Consider the following 18,312-nt stretch of genomic DNA (forward strand, 5'->3'; position numbering starts at 1 on the left):
GCCCCAGCTGCGAGGCCGAGCGCTCTGCCGTGGTTTCCACTGGGCTTTCCGCCTGGGCACGCGTGCCCGTGTGCACACGCGTGTGCGCGCACATGCACCCTCTGGGGCTGCGCAGCCCCCCGGCTCACGCACCGCAGCGCCCGCACACGTGCGGAGCAGGCGGCGAGCTGGGAGTAAATTGCCACGCGTGTGCGTGTGCGTGTGCGTGCGGTCACGGCCGGCTGCGGGCGTGCGCGCTCCCGTGGCACCCCCAGCTGGGGGTGGTGGTGTGGGTGCGTGGGGGTATGCGCATACGTGTCCGTGCATGTGCACACGCGTGTCCGTGCCTGCGTTTGTGCACGTGTGTCCCCGCGTGGTGCGTGCGCGTATATGCCAATCGGTGCGTGGGGCCGTGGGTCGGTCTGTCCGTGTGTCCGTGCGCCCGTGCGCGCGCGCGCCGTCAGAACCCGCCCCCCGCCCCGCCCGGCCATGCGCGGTCGGTGCTTCCCGCCGGGAGGCGGCGTGGGAAGGGGAGGAGGCGGCGTGGGAAGGGGAGGGGGCGGCGGGACGGACCCCCCGGAGCAGCGGCCATGAGCGCCCCGCAACCGCCGGGCCGCGGGATGCGGTTCGCCGAGAGCCAGCTGCGGCGGCACGGCTGGCGGCGAGGTGGGGGCCTGCCCAGCCTTGGACCTCCGGACCCCCCCCCGGTCCGCCCCTCCGGTCCCGGACCCTCCTCCCCCCGGTTCCCTCCTGGTCCCCAGCCCCCCCCGATCCCCAGTCCTGTCCCCGGACCCCCCAGCCCCCTCGCCGGTCCCCAACCCCAGTCCCCGGCCCTCCCCGGACCCCCCCGCCCCCCGATTCCCAGTCCCATCCCTGCCGTCCCGTCCCTCCCCCATCCCACGTCCCATCCCAGGCCCTCCCCGGTCACCCCCCCCGGCTCCCTCCTGGTCCCCAACTCCCTCCCCCCCAATCCTCTCCCCGGACCCCCCCCCCCCCCCCCCGATTCCCAGTCCCATTCCAGGCCCTCCCCGGTCCCCCCCGCCCCCAACCTCATCCCCCTCGATCCTCAGCGCCCCCCGCCCCCCCCCCATCCCCTCTCCGGTCCCCAGCTCTCCCTGGCCCCCCCCCCCCGCCGGATTCCCAGTGCTGTCCCTGCCACGACCCTAGTCCCCAGTCCCGTTCCCGGTCCCCAGCCCCCCCCGGTCCCTGGCCCTCCCCAGCCCCTCTTCCCAGCGGAGCGGGGCTTGGCCTCACAGCTTGACCCCCCCCTTTTGGGGGGCGGAGGGAGGGTCTCACCGCAGCCCCAGCCCCCGGTGGCCTCCCCCGGCCGCGGGGGGCTCTGGGGGAGCCGCTGCGGCGAGTGACGGGTGCCCTCGTCCCCAGGGCAGGGGCTGGGGAAGCGGGGGGACGGCATCGCCGAGGCCATCCGGGTGAAGGTGAAGTGCGACGCGGCAGGGGTGAGTACAGCCGCCTGCCCCCCCCCGGGGCTCGCCCCCCACCACCCCCCGCAGCCATTTTGGTGGCTTTCCTGCACCCCGCAGGTGGGACACGACGTGGCGGAGCCATTCTCCTTCTACTGGTGGGATCACGTCTTCAACAAGGCCGCCGCCAACATCGCCGTGGAGGACAGACAGGTTCGAGGGCTGGGGGGGCGGCGGTGGGGGGGAACCCCGGTTGGGCCAGGATGGGGTTGAAGATAGGGGAGGGCTTTGGGGTCCGCGGTGGCAGAAGGGTGCTGCTGGCGGGCGTGAAGCCCCTCGGACAAAACGTTCCCGAGCCCTTTGCGTCTCCCCCCAGGATGGCATCTCTGTGAAGACGCTTTCCGAGCAGGGCGTCGGGATCAGCAATAAGAAGCCCCGCAAGGCCGGCAGAGCCGGCACCATGTTGTACGGCCGCTTCGTGAAGGTGACCGGCCCTGGGGCCATGGCTCGGGGAGCAGCTGGTGTCTCTGTGAACTCTGCGTGTGTCCCCCCTTGCAGTGCAGCCTCCCCAGCCCGCGGCTGCTGCAGCCCCCAGGGCCCCCTTTTCTGCGTCCCCCCGCTTTCTCAGGGCCCCTCTGCCTCTCCCCACTGCAGTCGGCCACGCTCACAGCACGCGGGGAGGAGTCCACGAGGCTGCCCGCCAGCTCAGAGAGCAGCGAGGAAGAGGAGAAGCTGGACCTCTCTTCGGCCAGTAGGTGAGGCTGGGGCAGCGGCGCGTCCCCTGTCCCCACGATGCGGCGGCAGGGAGGGATGAGGGGTGCGAGGGGGAGCCCCCGCTCCGGACCGCACTCACCCCGACGCTGGGGGTGACACGTCCTGCCCGTGTCCCACAGGCTGACGGACGAGGAGCTGATACGAGCCTGCGGGGGCCGCACGGCACACAAGTAAGTGCTTGGTGGAGGCTGCGCGGTCGGGTTCCCCCCTCCCGGCTGGGCCAGGGGGGGCATGTTCGCTGCCAGGGAGGTGCCGGACCCCCTGGCAGCTGCCTGCAATTGTTGCAGGGGCGCGCGTCACGGCCTGACCATGAGCGCCAAGCTGGCGCGCCTGGAGGAGCAGGAGCGAGCCTTCCTGGCCACGTACCGACGCACGGAGCGGCAGCGTGAGCCCCCAGAGAGCAGCCCCCCAGCGGGGAGGCGGGAGAAAAGGAAGAAGAAAAAGAAGAAACAGTGCAGGGATGAAGGAGATCCTGAGGTGCTGCAGAGCCAGGAGCCAAGCGGAGAAGACGAGGTGGCAGGAGAGGAAGAGGAGGTCATGAAGAGGAAGAAGAAGAAGAACCAGGAGCCAAGCGGAGAAGACGAGGTGGCAGGAGAGGAAGAGGAGGTCATGAAGAGGAAGAAGAAGAAGAACCAGGAGCCAAGCGGAGAAGACGAGGTGGCAGGAGAGGAAGAGGAGGTCATGAAGAGGAAGAAGAAGAAGAACCAGGAGCCAAGCGGAGAAGACGAGGTGGCAGGAGAGGAAGAGGAGGTCATGAAGAGGAAGAAGAAAAAGAACCAGGAGCCAAGTGGAGAAGAGGAGGTGGCAGGAGAGGAAGAGGAGGTCATGAAGAGGAAGAAGAAGAAGAACCAGGAGCCAAGCGGAGAAGACGAGGTGGCAGGAGAGGAAGAGGAGGTCATGAAGAGGAAGAAGAAGAAGAACCAGGAGCCAAGCGGAGAAGACGAGGTGGCAGGAGAGGAAGAGGAGGTCATGAAGAGGAAGAAGAAGAAGAACCAGGAGCCAAGCGGAGAAGACGAGGTGGCAGGAGAGGAAGAGGAGGTCATGAAGAGGAAGAAGAAGAAGAACCAGGAGCCAAGCGGAGAAGACGAGGTGGCAGGAGAGGAAGAGGAGGTCATGAAGAGGAAGAAGAAAAAGAACCAGGAGCCAAGTGGAGAAGAGGAGGTGGCAGGAGAGGAAGAGGAGGTCATGAAGAGGAAGAAGAAGAAGAACCAGGAGCCAAGCGGAGAAGACGAGGTGGCAGGAGAGGAAGAGGAGGTCATGAAGAGGAAGAAGAAGAAGAACCAGGAGCCAAGCGGAGAAGACGAGGTGGCAGGAGAGGAAGAGGAGGTCATGAAGAGGAAGAAGAAGAAGAACCAGGAGCCAAGCGGAGAAGACGAGGTGGCAGGAAACAAAGGGAAGGCTGCAAAGAGGAAGAAGAAGAAGCGGGAGGAGGACAAAGAAGAGCTGGCGGAGACAGAGATACCTCTAGAAGACACCAACGAGCCAGACCAGGCTGGGCACAAGCCCAGGAAGAAGAAGAGGAAGAGGGAGCCAGAGTGAGCAAGGGCCAAGGCTGCCGTGCTGCACAGCTGCTGGGACCATCTGGCTGCGAGGGTCCCGATCCTGCCTGCTGGCACTGATGGGTGCCCAAGAGCACTCCGGGCTCTTCCCAGGTAGAGCCCCAGCGCTGTGGCCCAGCTGTGTGTTCGCTGCCTGGGGATGCTGGGCTGGGACTGACTGGGCTGGAGCTGGGTCAAGCTTTATTTCACCCCCTGAGCCTTCCTCCCATCAGTGGTGACCCCAGTTCCCACCAGTCCCTGGGGTAGGGACCCATTTGCTGTGGCTCTGTCACAGAGGGACGCAAGGGGACAGACCTCGCCGAGTACTGAAATATTTTTTGCAAGAGCATGAATAAATCTTTATTGTAGTGAAACTATCCTGAAGGGCAAACCCCGGGATCCTGGCTCACGTCTACACCTAGAAGCACTCAGATTAAGTAGCAACCCCAAACAGAGCCCACCCGGCAGCTGCCCCATCGGTGTCCAGCTCCTGGGGGCTTTAGTCTGCGGTGAGCTTCGATCCTGCTGGCAGAGCTGGGTAGGACTGGAGCCCAGTAAGGTGCTGAGCATCCTCCCAGCAGAGAGCTGCACCCTTGGCAGAATTAGGCCCTGATCTGCTGTCCCGAAGCCTCCGGCACCCCAGGCCCCTGCCAAGCCCCAGCCCTAGGTCAGCTGCAGGACGCAGTCCGTCGCAGGGTACGGCGGTAGGTTTAAAGCGTATTTCTCCTGGAGCGCGGCGGGAACAAACCTGCCCCCGAGGAAGTGGTAGCGGCCAGCGAAATGCATCGCCGCCTTCTTGGGTGCCGTGAGCGAGATGAGCATGTCGGGCTGGAGACCGTCCGCCTTCCCCTTCTCCACATCCCAGCCTGCAACAAGCCCCGAGGCCAGGCTGGGGCCAGGAAGACCCCGGCTGGGTGCCTTCCTCCGGTGGGTCTGGCATTACTCACCTGAGGGGATGTCGATGCTGGCGATGGGCACGGTGATGCGCTCGAGGGTGCTGAGGATGCTGTTGAAGGGCTCCCGCACCGCTCCCTTGAAGCTGAACCCAAAAATGGCATCCACCACCAGGCCGTAGAGCTCATCGATGAGCGCAGCCTGCCGTGGGGAAGGCAGTGGGTGAAAAACAGCCCCAGCCCCGGCTCCGAGGGTGGCTGCTCCCCAGCCGGGGGGCTGCTCCTCACCTCAGCTGGGAACTCGGGGAGGAAGGGGATGTCCATCTTCTGGCACTGGGTGGTCAAACCTTCAAACAGCGGCTTGTTGGGGCGCTTGGGGTAATACACGGTCGGCTCATAGCCCTGCAAGAGCATGAGGGCCCTGAACAGTGCTCTGGCAGCGGGAGCAGCGGGACCCCCAAAGCTTGTGGGTGTTGGGGGGCGCGGGGTGCACCCTCCCCGGGGGGAGGGAGCGTGCAGCTGCCTGCATGAGAGACTCACAAACATTTTAAGGTGCCGGGCGCAGACCAAGCCGTCGCCGCCGTTGTTCCCCGGCCCACACACGACCAGGACGGCGGGCTGGCTCGTGGTGAAGGAGCTGGGCGGGTAAGCCTGGTGTGGGACAGGAGGCGTTGGGTTATGGAGGGGAAGCGGGGCTACGCCACGGGGCCGGGACCCCCACCCCGGGACCACCGCCTGCCTCTCACGTGCCCACCTTGGCGATGGCGGTGGCGCAGCTCAGCCCCGCCAGCTCCATCAGCTGGTCCACGCTGAACTTGTACTCGGTGAAGAGCTCCTGGTCGATGGCCTGGGCCTCCTCCTGCCTGGGGAGGGAGGATGGGGGGCTTCGAAACCCAGCCGGACCCTGGCACTGCCGGGTCAGGGCCAGCACCAGCGGGCCAGGGGAGGGGGGACGGGGTCCAGCTCCCCACGCTGAGCACCCCTGTGCCCCCCCTGCACCCCCATGCATCCCCTCTGCAACCCCCCCCCGTGTCCTGGCCAACCCCTCACCCACCCACCCCCGTGCCCCTCTCCACCCTGTTAACCCCCCTCGCACCCACCCTGCGGCCCCCCACAACATCCCCAGCACCCTCTACCACCCTCCGGAGGCCCCTGCAATTTTCAACCGCCATGCACTTTGCGCGTCCGTGTGTCTGTCCCCGTCCCGTTCCCGCCCCATGCAGCTCCCTGGTCTCCACCACGCCCCCCCCCCCCCCCCCCCCGTGCACCCCCCGGGTCCCCCTCTCACCCCCTCCTCAGCCGTACCCGAGGAAGCGGAGCCCCCGCGGGCCGGGCCCCGCGCTGGGGCCGTGCATGGCGCTGTGGCGGCGGCTCCGGTCCCAGCCCCGGCCCCAGCCCCGGCTCGGGCAGCGCCCGCCCGCCCGCGCCGCCCCCGCCGCCACCAGCAGCCCCAGCCCCAGCAGCGCCCGCGGGCCCGGCATGCGGAGCTGCAGGGCCCGGCTCGGAGCCCCTCGGCCTTGCTCGGAGCCGCTCGGCTCGGCTCGGAGCCGCTCGGCCGTCGGCTCGGAACTGCTCGGCGCTGCTCGGCCGTCAGCTCGGAGCCGCTCGGCCGTCGGCTCGGAACTGCTCGGCGCTGCTCGGCTCGGCTCGGAGCCGCTCGGCCGTCGGCTCGGAACTGCTCGGCGCTGCTCGGCTCGGCTCGGAACTGCTCGGCACTGCTCGGTTCGGCTCCGCTCGGAGCTGCGGGGGCCGTCTCGGAGGCGCTCGACTCCGCTCGGAGCTGCTCGGCCCGGCTCGGAAGCGCTCGGCCGCGCTCGGCGCTCGGCACGGAGCAGGCGCGGAGGCCGCGGCCGCGGGGCCCAGCGGGGGACGGGGGCGGCGAAGGAGCGGGTTAAACCCGTGTTGGCGCAAGCACCGAGAAGGGGCTCCCACTCCCACGGGCAGCTCGGCCCTGCCCCGGGGGGACGCGCGGGACGCGGCGGATCCTGCTGCCCTGTCCCCCGTGGGGCGCGGCCATATCCCACGCGTCCGTGGGAGGGAGAGCGGCCGTCTCTGGGCGCCCGTGGGAGGGAGAGCGGCCATCTCTGGGCGCCCGTGGGAGGGAGAGCGGCCATCTCTGGGCGCCCGTGGGAGGGAGAGCGGCCATCTCTGTGTGTCCGTGGGAGGGAGAGCGGCCATCTCTGTGTGTCCGTGGGAGGGAGAGCGGCCATCTCTGGGCGTCCGTGGGAGGGAGAGCGGCCATCTCTGGGTGCCCGTGGGAGGGAGAGCGGCCATCTCTGTGTGTCCGTGGGAGGGAGAGCGGCCATCTCTGTGTGTCCGTGGGAGGGAGAGCGGCCATCTCTGGGCGTCCGTGGGAGGGAGAGCGGCCATCTCTGGGTGCCCGTGGGAGGGAGAGCGGCCATCTCTGGGTGCCCGTGGGAGGGAGAGCGGCCATCTCTGGGTGCCCGTGGGAGGGAGAGCGGCCATCTCTGTGTGTCCGTGGGAGGGAGAGCGGCCATCTCTGTGTGTCCGTGGGAGGGAGAGCGGCCATCTCTGGGTGTCCGTGGGAGGGAGAGCGGCCATCTCTGGGTGCCCGTGGGAGGGAGAGCGGCCATCTCTGGGTGCCCGTGGGAGGGAGAGCGGCCATCTCTGTGTGTCCGTGGGAGGGAGAGCGGCCATCTCTGTGTGTCCGTGGGAGGGAGAGCGGCCATCTCTGGGTGCCCGTGGGAGGGAGAGCGGCCATCTCTGTGTGTCCGTGGGAGGGAGAGCGGCCATCTCTGTGTGTCCGTGGGAGGGAGAGCGGCCATCTCTGGGCGTCCGTGGGAGGGAGAGCGGCCATCTCTGGGTGCCCGTGGGAGGGAGAGCGGCCATCTCTGGGTGCCCGTGGGAGGGAGAGCGGCCATCTCTGGGCGCCCGTGGGAGGGAGAGCGGCCGTCTCTGGGCGCCCGTGGGAGGGAGAGCGGCCATCTCTGTGTGTCCGTGGGAGGGAGAGCGGCCATCTCTGGGTGCCCGTGGGAGGGAGAGCGGCCATCTCTGTGTGTCCGTGGGAGGGAGAGCGGCCATCTCTGTGTGTCCGTGGGAGGGAGAGCGGCCATCTCTGGGTGTCCGTGGGAGGGAGAGCGGCCATCTCTGGGTGCCCGTGGGAGGGAGAGCGGCCATCTCTGGGTGCCCGTGGGAGGGAGAGCGGCCATCTCTGGGTGTCCGTGGGAGGGAGAGCGGCCATCTCTGTGTGTCCGTGGGAGGGAGAGCGGCCATCTCTGGGTGCCCGTGGGAGGGAGAGCGGCCATCTCTGGGTGCCCGTGGGAGGGAGAGCGGCCATCTCTGTGTGTCCGTGGGAGGGAGAGCGGCCATCTCTGGGTGCCCGTGGGAGGGAGAGCGGCCATCTCTGGGTGCCCGTGGGAGGGAGAGCGGCCATCTCTGGGTGCCCGTGGGAGGGAGAGCGGCCATCTCTGTGTGTCCGTGGGAGGGAGAGCGGCCATCTCTGGGTGCCCGTGGGAGGGAGAGCGGCCATCTCTGTGTGTCCGTGGGAGGGAGAGCGGCCATCTCTGTGTGTCCGTGGGAGGGAGAGCGGCCATCTCTGGGTGTCCGTGGGAGGGAGAGCGGCCATCTCTGGGTGCCCGTGGGAGGGAGAGCGGCCATCTCTGGGTGCCCGTGGGAGGGAGAGCGGCCATCTCTGGGTGCCCGTGGGAGGGAGAGCGGCCATCTCTGGGTGCCCGTGGGAGGGAGAGCGGCCATCTCTGGGCGCCCGTGGGAGGGAGAGCGGCCATCTCTGTGTGTCCGTGGGAGGGAGAGCGGCCATCTCTGGGCGCCCGTGGGAGGGAGAGCGGCCATCTCTGTGTGTCCGTGGGAGGGAGAGCGGCCATCTCTGGGCGCCCGTGGGAGGGAGAGCGGCCATCTCTGTGTGTCCGTGGGAGGGAGAGCGGCCATCTCTGGGCGTCCGTGGGAGGGAGAGCGGCCATCTCCCCGTGTGCATGGGAGGGAGAACGGCCATCTCCCAGGTGTCCTCTGTGGTCACACGAGGCTGCATATGAGGGACACCATCCTGCCCCCCCGGCGGGGGTCCCGGCTCCTGTGGGGCTGGCAGCTGGCAGCAGCGGGGCTGGTAGGCAGCGAGGCCACCGAGGTGTTACTGGGTGCAGGGTTGTGCCGGGGGCAGGGCGGGGATTTCATATAGGGGCGCGTGGATCCACCCTCAGATCTGCTGCCCCGTCCATGGGGCTGGGGTTGGCTACAAGGTGACAAAACCCCAAGCCCCTGTGATTTTGAGCTTGGGGACACGGCTGTTGCAAGGAGCTGGGGTGTCCCATGCCCTGCCAGGGTGTCTCCATCCCTGACCCCTCCCTTTGAAGGACACCCTGGAGCCCAGAATACCTATCCTCCCCCTTGTGTGCTCTCGTGCATCACCTACCGCTCCATGGACCTCAGCCGGAGGGTTTGGTGGTCGTGATGCCCTGTGAAACGCAGCGTGAGGACCGCAGCCCTCGGCTCGCTGGGGACGCAGAGCTCCGGGTGCGTTTGGTACTCACCTGGCCGGAGGCCAGCGCGGTGTGGCAAAGCCCGGCGCCGGCGGGTGGCATTTAGGTTCCTGGGAGCAAAGCAGAGATGGCGCATGTGGAGGTGATGGTCATGCATCTGCACGACCAACCCTCCCCTATTGCATTATTACCGAACGCTCCCCAAATCCCAGCCTGAATTACCCCAAAGGCACTCCTCAGAATTATGCATCTTTTAAAATCTCTGGATTTCCACCTTGACTCACGAGAAGTGTGCGGCGCGGTGCCACGCGCTGCATTACATTTGCTGCTACGCCAAGGGTATTTGGGTGCAAGGAGCTGTATTGGGGTGCCTCCCCCTCGCCCACCCACCTGGTAGTGTGGGGCTGAGCTGCAGTGGGACCATCCTCATCCTCCCCAGAGGTGTCCAGGCGATTGCGTGGGTCGTGGGGCTCCAGCGCAGGGTGGTCAGCCAGGGCCGCTCCTGCGCCTCCGGGGAGGGAGGACACGGAGGCAGAAGTCTGGTACCAGACCGTGCCGAAGCCTTGGCTCCGGCAGGAATCGGCTGTACGGCTCAAGGACATTGTCTGGGTTTTAGTTCGCACCCTCTTACCTGGCCGTGCTCCCAGCTCAGGCACGTAGAGCTCGTCCCTAGGCTGGGCTTTCCCCCTGAAGGACCTGGGGTCAAAGGAAGGAAGATTTATCTCATGGGTGATGCTGGGAACTCGCCCACGGAGGAAGGAGGCAGCTTTCCTACTCACACCTCGCTCCCCTGGAGCCGTGCCTCGCTGGTGAGGGGCAGCGTGGAGCAAAACTGCAGCTGGACGGGGTCCTGCTAGGATGGAGGCACGGCCTGGGGTTTACACGCGCGCATCCCTCTGCCCACCAAACCCTGGCGCCTCTCCCCACCAACCCCTATGCGGGGTGTCAGTCCCCAGCACCCCGATCTGCCCCACGCCCCCGGGGCGATGCTCACCGGCGCTGGGGCGGGCGCACAGCCACCCTTGCAGGAGGGGCGGCTGCGGAGGCAGAGCTGGTGCCGGATGGCGTCGGCGAGCTTGTGCACGACCCGCTCGCGGGCAGCCCCGGGGGTGTCCTGCGGAGGAGAGAGCCCACGCGCGCTGGGCTGAGGGGGTCTGCCCCCAGGGCTGGGACAGTCGCCCCATGATGCACGGGAGGGTCCGGCCTCGGGGTTTCCCTGGCGCGTCTTACCTGGCAGTGGGAGAGCAAAGTCAGGGCCTCCTTGTAGTGCTTGATGGCATTTTGGGGGTCTCCCAGGCGGAAGCAGGCTTCTCCCAGCCCCTCGCATGCTTGCCACTGCCCCTGCACGTCTCCTGGGGCGGGAAGGGCCGCATCAGCGCTGGCCCAGCACGCCACAGCCAAGGTCCCGGGGAGGGAGCATCGCTGGTGCCCTTTGGATCCGGCGCACGCCCGGCTCGAGTCTGCTCGGCATCCAGCTGCTGCAGAGCCCCCAGCGCAGGGACGGTTTGCCTGAGCCTCCCCTTACCCGAGTCCCGGAAGGCTTGCAAGGCGTGCAGGTAGTTCTCTGCGGCAGCCTCGTGGTTCCTGAGCCGGCTGCAGGTGTACGCCAGGTTACCGAAGCACTGCCCCTGCGCCCTCCGGTTCCCTAGAGCGCCTGGAATTAGGAATATGGGGCTCACCCTGAGCCGACACATCTGGCAAAGCCGAGAGCAAGCGTCGAATAATTACTGGGGGTGAAATTATTGAGGCTGAGGTTATATCCACATTTCATAAAAATTAACTTCCAGGGTGAGATCCGGTTGGCATGCTGAAAATCAGTTCGGTGATCGTTCCCTAAGCAACACCACCTGCGCTGTTAGATGTTGGCAGCACTGGGGGAGCTCGGTGCACTAGTTCTAAGAGAGATAATTAGAGGAGGGAGTGGAGCAAAGGCTCCGCGGCCAAACTCATCCATAAATCACTGCAGGTCCAGGAACTAGGTGGATCCATGGAACCACGCCCTGACCAGCACCGTAACATCGTACCCTGTGGATGAACTTAGCTCATTATAACCTCACTATAATACCAAAACACAGCCCTCCATCGCAACGTTGCCCGCCTCCAAGGTACAACCACCCCTCACTGGGCTGTGCTCTGAGTTTCTCCTGGTCTCTTCCTTTAAAGCAAAGCGAGGGATTTCTATATATCTAGCGAAGGTCTGTATGACTAGAGCCACTCAAGCTCTACCTAAACATAAAGTAGTATAAGATGACCTCAAGAAAGAGGGATACCAGGGAAGGTATCGCGGACTAGTGGGATCAGTCGATGGGCTGAACCTCTCTTCCCCCCATAGGGACGCCTGTTGGGTAAGACTCAAACACTTGGTTATACCGAGTGATTCCCCAGGAAATTTAGAGAACAAGCTTGTTATTTGTGTCTTTCAGCGCTTTATACTTGCACATGCTCTGCAGACAGTGCCTTTATCAGCGGCGATCTGGTAAGAACCTGTATTTCTGTTGCTTCAATAAACCGCACTATTAGTGGGTCTGGCTTTGACACGACTGGGCTAATAGTGATCGTACGGTTTGTGCGTCCCTCAACCGGGCTGACAGTGCTAAACTTCCACCAATTATCACAACACATATTGAGCAGTGTCAGGCTGCCCAAAAGATTAAAGCAGGAAAAAGTGTCACTGGTGCAGTTCTAGGAGCTTGTTTGTCTTGTGCTCATCAAGAAGTGAAGGAATCCCCCGCTCCCCAACAAACATCAAATGCCGAATATACAGATTTAAAATCAGAAAATGAAGTATTAAAATCATCATTGGCCTTTGAGAGGGAGAAGGCAAAAAACCAGGGATCCGAGTTGATGAACTTGTGAGTGAAAATAATCAGCTTAAACTGTTGAAAAGGTTGAACTGGCCGATAGATAAAGTGCGACCCCCCCGCCCCAACTGGGCAGCTTCGCAGCTCAGTGCCCTGTACAGAGCCTGAGGCTGGGGACGGGGATATTTGGCGTGATAGCGACGATGAGAGCGCAGAGACCCCCGATCCCGAATCGGAACCAGTTCCTTTACAACCCTCGATTAAAACTGAGAGCTCTGTCGATGAGGAGGAGGAGGCCTGCGCTACTGTGCGCACAATTCCCCGGTCTCCAGCGGGATTGGCAGACGAACCGGAGAAATACTCGAGGAGTCATTGAGCACGACTAGGCTGACAGTCATCGTCCTGCTAGTCGATCCGTAATCGTGATAGTTCAGCGTATCGAACGCGACCGGACTGACAGCGCTGAATCGGGGTCACTCCGAATCTAACCCAGCCCCCCTGACATCCGAGGGCCAGCTGGATCGCAAGGGGGTTTATTTTCCGCCAAATTTCTTCACCCATTAACGCAACAGTAAGAGATACCGGCGCGACCTACCGTGCAGTGCCGCCGCTCGCCGGTGCCAGCCCAGGGCTGCGCCGAAGCTGCGCAGGGCGTTGTGGGCAGCACCCAGGTTCTGCAGCAGCGCAGCCTCCCTGCGCCGGTCTGGCTCGCCGCTGCAGAGGGCGAGGGCCTGCTCGAAGCTCTTGGCAGCCAGGGAGAAGATGCAGAGCTGGGAGTAACCGAGGCCGATGTCGTTGTAGAGTTTCCCTGTGTCACAGAGAGGAAAAGCTGGATGCGGGCGCTGCTCCCCGGGGCACCCCGAGGAAAGGGTGCAGCGCAAGTGTTACCTCGCAGGGCTGGGTCGGGGATGCTCTCGCAGAGCGAGCGGCACTGGGCGAGGACCCCCGCGATCTCCGTCGCCTTGAACCGCCGGCTCTGCAGCATGGAGCCGCTCGCCCTGCTCAGAGCCACCGCGGCAGCCTCAGGGCTCGCGGCCGCTGCGTAGGTCCGCGCGGCATCCAAGAAGCAACGCGCGGCTCGCGCCGGCTCCCGCATGCCCAGGTAGCAGCAGCCCATCTGCACGTGGGTCCCGGCTCGGGGGCCAGCCTGCGCCGCGTGGCTGTGGCCAGCAGCTTGGCCGAGATACTCCAGAGCCTTCGGAAAGTCCCGGAGCCCTTCGTGAGCCGCTCTGATGTTGAAATAAAGGTCTCCCAAGTGCTCCTCGCTCTCTCCCTCTGAGGGCTGGGACTGGAGAAGGAACTCAAGGCCCTTTTTGGGCTTGCCGGTCTCCACGTAGGCAGCCCCCAGGTTGAAGGCACAAGCCCTGCGGAGCCGGGAGCTCGCCGTGCCCCCAGAGAGGAGAAGCGCCTTCCTGAAGCACCCCACCGCCTCACGAGCATCGCCCAGGGCCAGCGCCCGGCGCCCAGCTCGTGTGAGCCCCTCGATCTCGGCCACCCGCCCCGCCGCCTCGTCCCCTCCCTCCTGGGCATCTTCCCTGGCTTTGGGCTGCCCCTTCCCTTTCTTCCAGCTCTTCTTCCTGAGCGCGGGCTGTGCCCCCGGGTCAGCAGCCTCCTCCGAAGCCATGGGCAGGGTGAGCAGCCTGCCTGCAAGGGAGAGATGCAGCGGGCAGCCCGAGTCGGTGCGGTCCTGGGATTTCTTGAAACGAGCAGTGTTATTTTATGTATATTTTTTTTTAAATTAGAAAAGTCTTGGAGCCTGTTGGCTGCTAAAGTTTCAGGGTGGAAAAAACCGCCTTTCCACGGAGGACCCCAGCCCAGCTTCTGCACTCGGTACCTGCCTCCTGCAAACCTTTGTGGCCGCCAGAGAGGAGTCGGGGGCTCGCTGGAGGAGGAGGGGGGGATGCCACAGCATGGGGTGGGTGTTCCCGGGGTGTCTTTTTGGGAGCCAGAATAACCAGTTGCATGCACTTACTGTTTGCTCTTTGGGTGCAAAGGGTGCTGAGAGCGTGGAGGGGAGGGATGGGGCGTCACCACCGCTTGCAGCCGCGCCGCCGCTGCAAACCACTGCTCTCCGGCTGGGGACGGAGGGTGTCCAAAGGGCCTCAGACCCGCTGGGGCCGGAAGACCACCCGGAGGGCGTCGCAGCCCCCTAGATGATGGATGCCGGTGCCTGGGGTCTGGTACTGGAGCGCAGAGAGCCTCTGAGTGCCAAGAAAACGTCAAGGTCGGTGTGGCGCACACTAACTGGGACAGAGCCAGGGCACCTCCTGGGGAAGGCACGTTCCCGCACTGGCCTGGCTGGCTCCGGTTTCATCCCCGTCACCGGCACGGTGCACAGTGCCATGGCAACTTGGTTCAGAGCGCCAGCGTGAACCAGCACCCCGGTGTGTGCCAACCCCGCACCCACGGGCCCCCCCCGCGCCCCGGTGTGTGCCAGCCCCTGCACCCCAAAATCTCCCCGCACCCCGGTGTGTGCCAGCCCCTGCACCCCAAAATCTCCCCGCACCCCGGTGTGTGCCAGCCCCGCACCCATGGGACCCCCCGCACCCCGGTGTGTGCCAGCGCCGCACACACGGGCTCCCCCCGCACCCTGGTGTGTGCCAGCCCCGCACCCACGGGCTCCCCCCGCGCCCCGGTGTGTGCCACCCCCGCACCCACGGGCTCCCCCCGCGCCCCGGTGTGTGCCAGCCCCGCACCCACGGGCTCCCCCCGCGCCCCGGTGTGTGCCAGCCCCGCACCCACGGGCTCCCCCCGCGCCCCGGTGTGTGCCAGTCCCGCACCCACGGGCTCCCCCCGCACCCCGGTGTGTGCCAGTCCCGCACCCACGGGCTCCCCCCGCGCCCCGGTGTGTGCCAGCCCCGCACCCACGGGCTCCCCCCGCGCCCCGGTGTGTGCCACCCCCGCACCCAGGGGCTCCCCCCGCGCCCCGGTGTGTGCCAGCCCCGCACCCACGGGCTCCCCCCGCGCCCCGGTGTGTGCCATCCCCGCACCCACGGGCTCCCCCCGCACCCCGGTGTGTGCCAGCCCCTGCACCCCAAAATCTCCCCACACCCCAGTGTGTGCCACCCCTGCACTCATGGGCTCTCCCCGCACCCACGGGCTCCCCCCGCGCCCCGGTGCCGGACTCCAGCCCCGCACCCACGGGCTCCCCCCGCACCCCGGTGTGTGCCAGCCCCGCACCCATGGGACCCCCCGCACCCCGGTGTGTGCCAGCCCCGCACCCACGGGCTCCCCCCGCGCCCCGGTGTGTGCCAGTCCCGCACCCACGGGCTCCCCCCGCGCCCCGGTGTGTGCCATCCCCGCACCCACGGGCTCCCCCCGCACCCCGGTGTGTGCCAGCCCCGCACCCACGGGCTCCCCCCGCGCCCCGGTGTGTGCCATCCCCGCACCCACGGGCTCCCCCCGCACCCCGGTGTGTGCCAGCCCCTGCACCCCAAAATCTCCCCACACCCCAGTGTGTGCCACCCCTGCACTCATGGGCTCTCCCCGCACCCACGGGCTCCCCCCGCGCCCCGGTGCCGGACTCCAGCCACCCCCGCACCCACGGGCTCCCCCCGCACCCCGGTGTGTGCCAGCCCCGCACCCATGGGACCCCCCGCACCCCGGTGTGTGCCAGCCCCGCACCCACGGGCTCCCCCCGCACCCCGGTGTGTGCCAGTCCCGCACCCACGGGCTCCCCCCGCACCCCGGTGTGTGCCAGTCCCGCACCCACGGGCTCCCCCCGCGCCCCGGTGTGTGCCAGTCCCGCACCCACGGGCTCCCCCCGCACCCCGGTGTGTGCCAGCCCCGCACCCACGGGCTCCCCCCGCGCCCCGGTGTGTGCCAGTCCCGCACCCACGGGCTCCCCCCGCACCCCGGTGTGTGCCAGTCCGGCACCCACGGGCTCCCCCCGCGCCCCGGTGTGTGCCAGCCCCGCACACACGGGCTCCCCCCGCACCCCGGTGTGTGCCAGTCCCGCACCCACGGGCTCCCCCCGCGCCCGGTGCCGGACTCCAGCCCCGCACCCACGGGCTCCCCCCGCGCCCCGGTGTGTGCCAGCCCCGCACCCAGGGGCTCCCCCCGCGCCCGGTGCCGGACTCCAGCCCCGCACCCACGGGCTCCCCCCGCACCCCGGTGTGTGCCAGTCCCGCACCCACGGGCTCCCCCCGCGCCCGGTGCCGGACTCCAGCCCCGCACCCACGGGCTCCCCCCGCGCCCCGGTGTGTGCCAGCCCCGCACCCACGGGCTCCCCCCGCGCCCGGTGCCGGACTCCAGCCCCGCACCCACGGGCTCCCCCCGCGCCCCGGTGTGTGCCAGCCCCGCACCCACGGGCTCCCCCCGCGCCCCGGTGTGTGCCAGTCCCGCACCCACGGGCTCCCCCCGCACCCCGGTGTGTGCCAGTCCCGCACCCACGGGCTCCCCCCGCACCCCGGTGTGTGCCAGTCCCGCACCCACGGGCTCCCCCCGCACCCCGGTGTGTGCCAGCCCCGCACCCACGGGCTCCCCCCGCGCCCCGGTGTGTGCCAGTCCCGCACCCACGGGCTCCCCCCGCGCCCCGGTGTGTGCCAGTCCCGCACCCACGGGCTCCCCCCGCGCCCCGGTGTGTGCCAGTCCCGCACCCAGGGGCTCCCCCCGCGCCCGGTGCCGGACTCCAGCCCCGCACCCAGGGGCTCCCCCCGCGCCCCGGTGTGTGCCAGCCCCGCACCCACGGGCTCCCCCCGCGCCCCGGTGTGTGCCATCCCCGCACCCACGGGCTCCCCCCGCACCCCGGTGTGTGCCAGCCCCGCACCCACGGGCTCCCCCCGCGCCCCGGTGTGTGCCATCCCCGCACCCACGGGCTCCCCCCGCACCCCGGTGTGTGCCAGCCCCTGCACCCCAAAATCTCCCCACACCCCAGTGTGTGCCACCCCTGCACTCATGGGCTCTCCCCGCACCCACGGGCTCCCCCCGCGCCCCGGTGCCGGACTCCAGCCACCCCCGCACCCACGGGCTCCCCCCGCACCCCGGTGTGTGCCAGCCCCGCACCCATGGGACCCCCCGCACCCCGGTGTGTGCCAGCCCCGCACCCACGGGCTCCCCCCGCACCCCGGTGTGTGCCAGTCCCGCACCCACGGGCTCCCCCCGCACCCCGGTGTGTGCCAGTCCCGCACCCACGGGCTCCCCCCGCGCCCCGGTGTGTGCCAGTCCCGCACCCACGGGCTCCCCCCGCACCCCGGTGTGTGCCAGCCCCGCACCCACGGGCTCCCCCCGCGCCCCGGTGTGTGCCAGTCCCGCACCCACGGGCTCCCCCCGCACCCCGGTGTGTGCCAGTCCGGCACCCACGGGCTCCCCCCGCGCCCCGGTGTGTGCCAGCCCCGCACACACGGGCTCCCCCCGCACCCCGGTGTGTGCCAGTCCCGCACCCACGGGCTCCCCCCGCGCCCGGTGCCGGACTCCAGCCCCGCACCCACGGGCTCCCCCCGCGCCCCGGTGTGTGCCAGCCCCGCACCCAGGGGCTCCCCCCGCGCCCGGTGCCGGACTCCAGCCCCGCACCCACGGGCTCCCCCCGCACCCCGGTGTGTGCCAGTCCCGCACCCACGGGCTCCCCCCGCGCCCGGTGCCGGACTCCAGCCCCGCACCCACGGGCTCCCCCCGCGCCCCGGTGTGTGCCAGCCCCGCACCCACGGGCTCCCCCCGCGCCCGGTGCCGGACTCCAGCCCCGCACCCACGGGCTCCCCCCGCGCCCCGGTGTGTGCCAGCCCCGCACCCACGGGCTCCCCCCGCGCCCCGGTGTGTGCCAGTCCCGCACCCACGGGCTCCCCCCGCACCCCGGTGTGTGCCAGTCCCGCACCCACGGGCTCCCCCCGCACCCCGGTGTGTGCCAGTCCCGCACCCACGGGCTCCCCCCGCACCCCGGTGTGTGCCAGCCCCGCACCCACGGGCTCCCCCCGCGCCCCGGTGTGTGCCAGTCCCGCACCCACGGGCTCCCCCCGCGCCCCGGTGTGTGCCAGTCCCGCACCCACGGGCTCCCCCCGCGCCCCGGTGTGTGCCAGTCCCGCACCCAGGGGCTCCCCCCGCGCCCGGTGCCGGACTCCAGCCCCGCACCCAGGGGCTCCCCCCGCGCCCCGGTGTGTGCCAGCCCCGCACCCACGGGCTCCCCCCGCGCCCCGGTGTGTGCCACCCCCGCACCCACGGGCTCCCCCCGCGCCCCGGTGTGTGCCAGCCCCGCACCCACGGGCTCCCCCCGCGCCCCGGTGTGTGCCACCCCCGCACCCACGGGCTCCCCCCGCACCCCGGTGTGTGCCAGCCCCTGCACCCCAAAATCTCCCCACACCCCAGTGTGTGCCACCCCTGCACTCATGGGCTCTCCCCGCACCCACGGGCTCCCCCCGCGCCCCGGTGCCGGACTCCAGCCACCCCCGCACCCACGGGCTCCCCCCGCACCCCGGTGTGTGCCAGCCCCGCACCCATGGGACCCCCCGCACCCCGGTGTG

At 68.6% G+C, this 18,312-nt stretch overlaps 3 protein-coding genes across 4 annotated transcripts; 1 reads left to right on the top strand and 2 right to left on the bottom strand.

The window, feature by feature from the left end:
* Positions 1-500: 500 nt before the first annotated feature.
* Positions 501-4,086, top strand: GPATCH4 (G-patch domain containing 4). Of its 2 annotated transcripts, XM_075074941.1 has the most exons (7): positions 501-645; positions 1,363-1,436; positions 1,521-1,613; positions 1,777-1,884; positions 2,055-2,155; positions 2,294-2,344; positions 2,462-4,086. In XM_075074941.1, the coding sequence occupies exons 1-7, from the start codon at positions 570-572 to the stop codon at positions 3,711-3,713; spliced, it is 1,755 nt and encodes a 584-aa protein (XP_074931042.1). In that variant the 5' UTR covers positions 501-569; the 3' UTR covers positions 3,714-4,086. The 2 variants fall into 2 exon arrangements, with proteins under 2 accessions (XP_074931042.1, XP_074931041.1); XM_075074940.1 differs by lacking the exon at positions 1,777-1,884 and having other exon boundaries at positions 507-645.
* On the bottom strand, positions 4,047-6,287 carry NAXE (NAD(P)HX epimerase). The gene is made up of 6 exons (XM_075074942.1): positions 5,911-6,287; positions 5,360-5,468; positions 5,146-5,256; positions 4,894-5,007; positions 4,660-4,807; positions 4,047-4,578 (listed from the first exon to the last, which is right to left on the bottom strand). The coding sequence occupies exons 1-6, from the start codon at positions 6,084-6,086 to the stop codon at positions 4,376-4,378; spliced, it is 861 nt and encodes a 286-aa protein (XP_074931043.1). The 5' UTR covers positions 6,087-6,287; the 3' UTR covers positions 4,047-4,375.
* A 3,547-nt stretch (positions 6,288-9,834) lies between these two features.
* On the bottom strand, positions 9,835-13,822 carry TTC24 (tetratricopeptide repeat domain 24). Its single transcript, XM_075074820.1, has 6 exons — positions 12,749-13,822; positions 12,456-12,668; positions 10,585-10,713; positions 10,290-10,411; positions 10,054-10,173; positions 9,835-9,912 (listed from the first exon to the last, which is right to left on the bottom strand). The coding sequence occupies exons 1-6, from the start codon at positions 13,482-13,484 to the stop codon at positions 9,835-9,837; spliced, it is 1,398 nt and encodes a 465-aa protein (XP_074930921.1). The 5' UTR covers positions 13,485-13,822.
* Positions 13,823-18,312: the final 4,490 nt, after the last annotated feature.

Source organism: Phalacrocorax aristotelis, chromosome 25, assembly GCF_949628215.1.
Source record: "Phalacrocorax aristotelis chromosome 25, bGulAri2.1, whole genome shotgun sequence".
Lineage (NCBI taxonomy): Eukaryota > Metazoa > Chordata > Aves > Suliformes > Phalacrocoracidae > Phalacrocorax > Phalacrocorax aristotelis.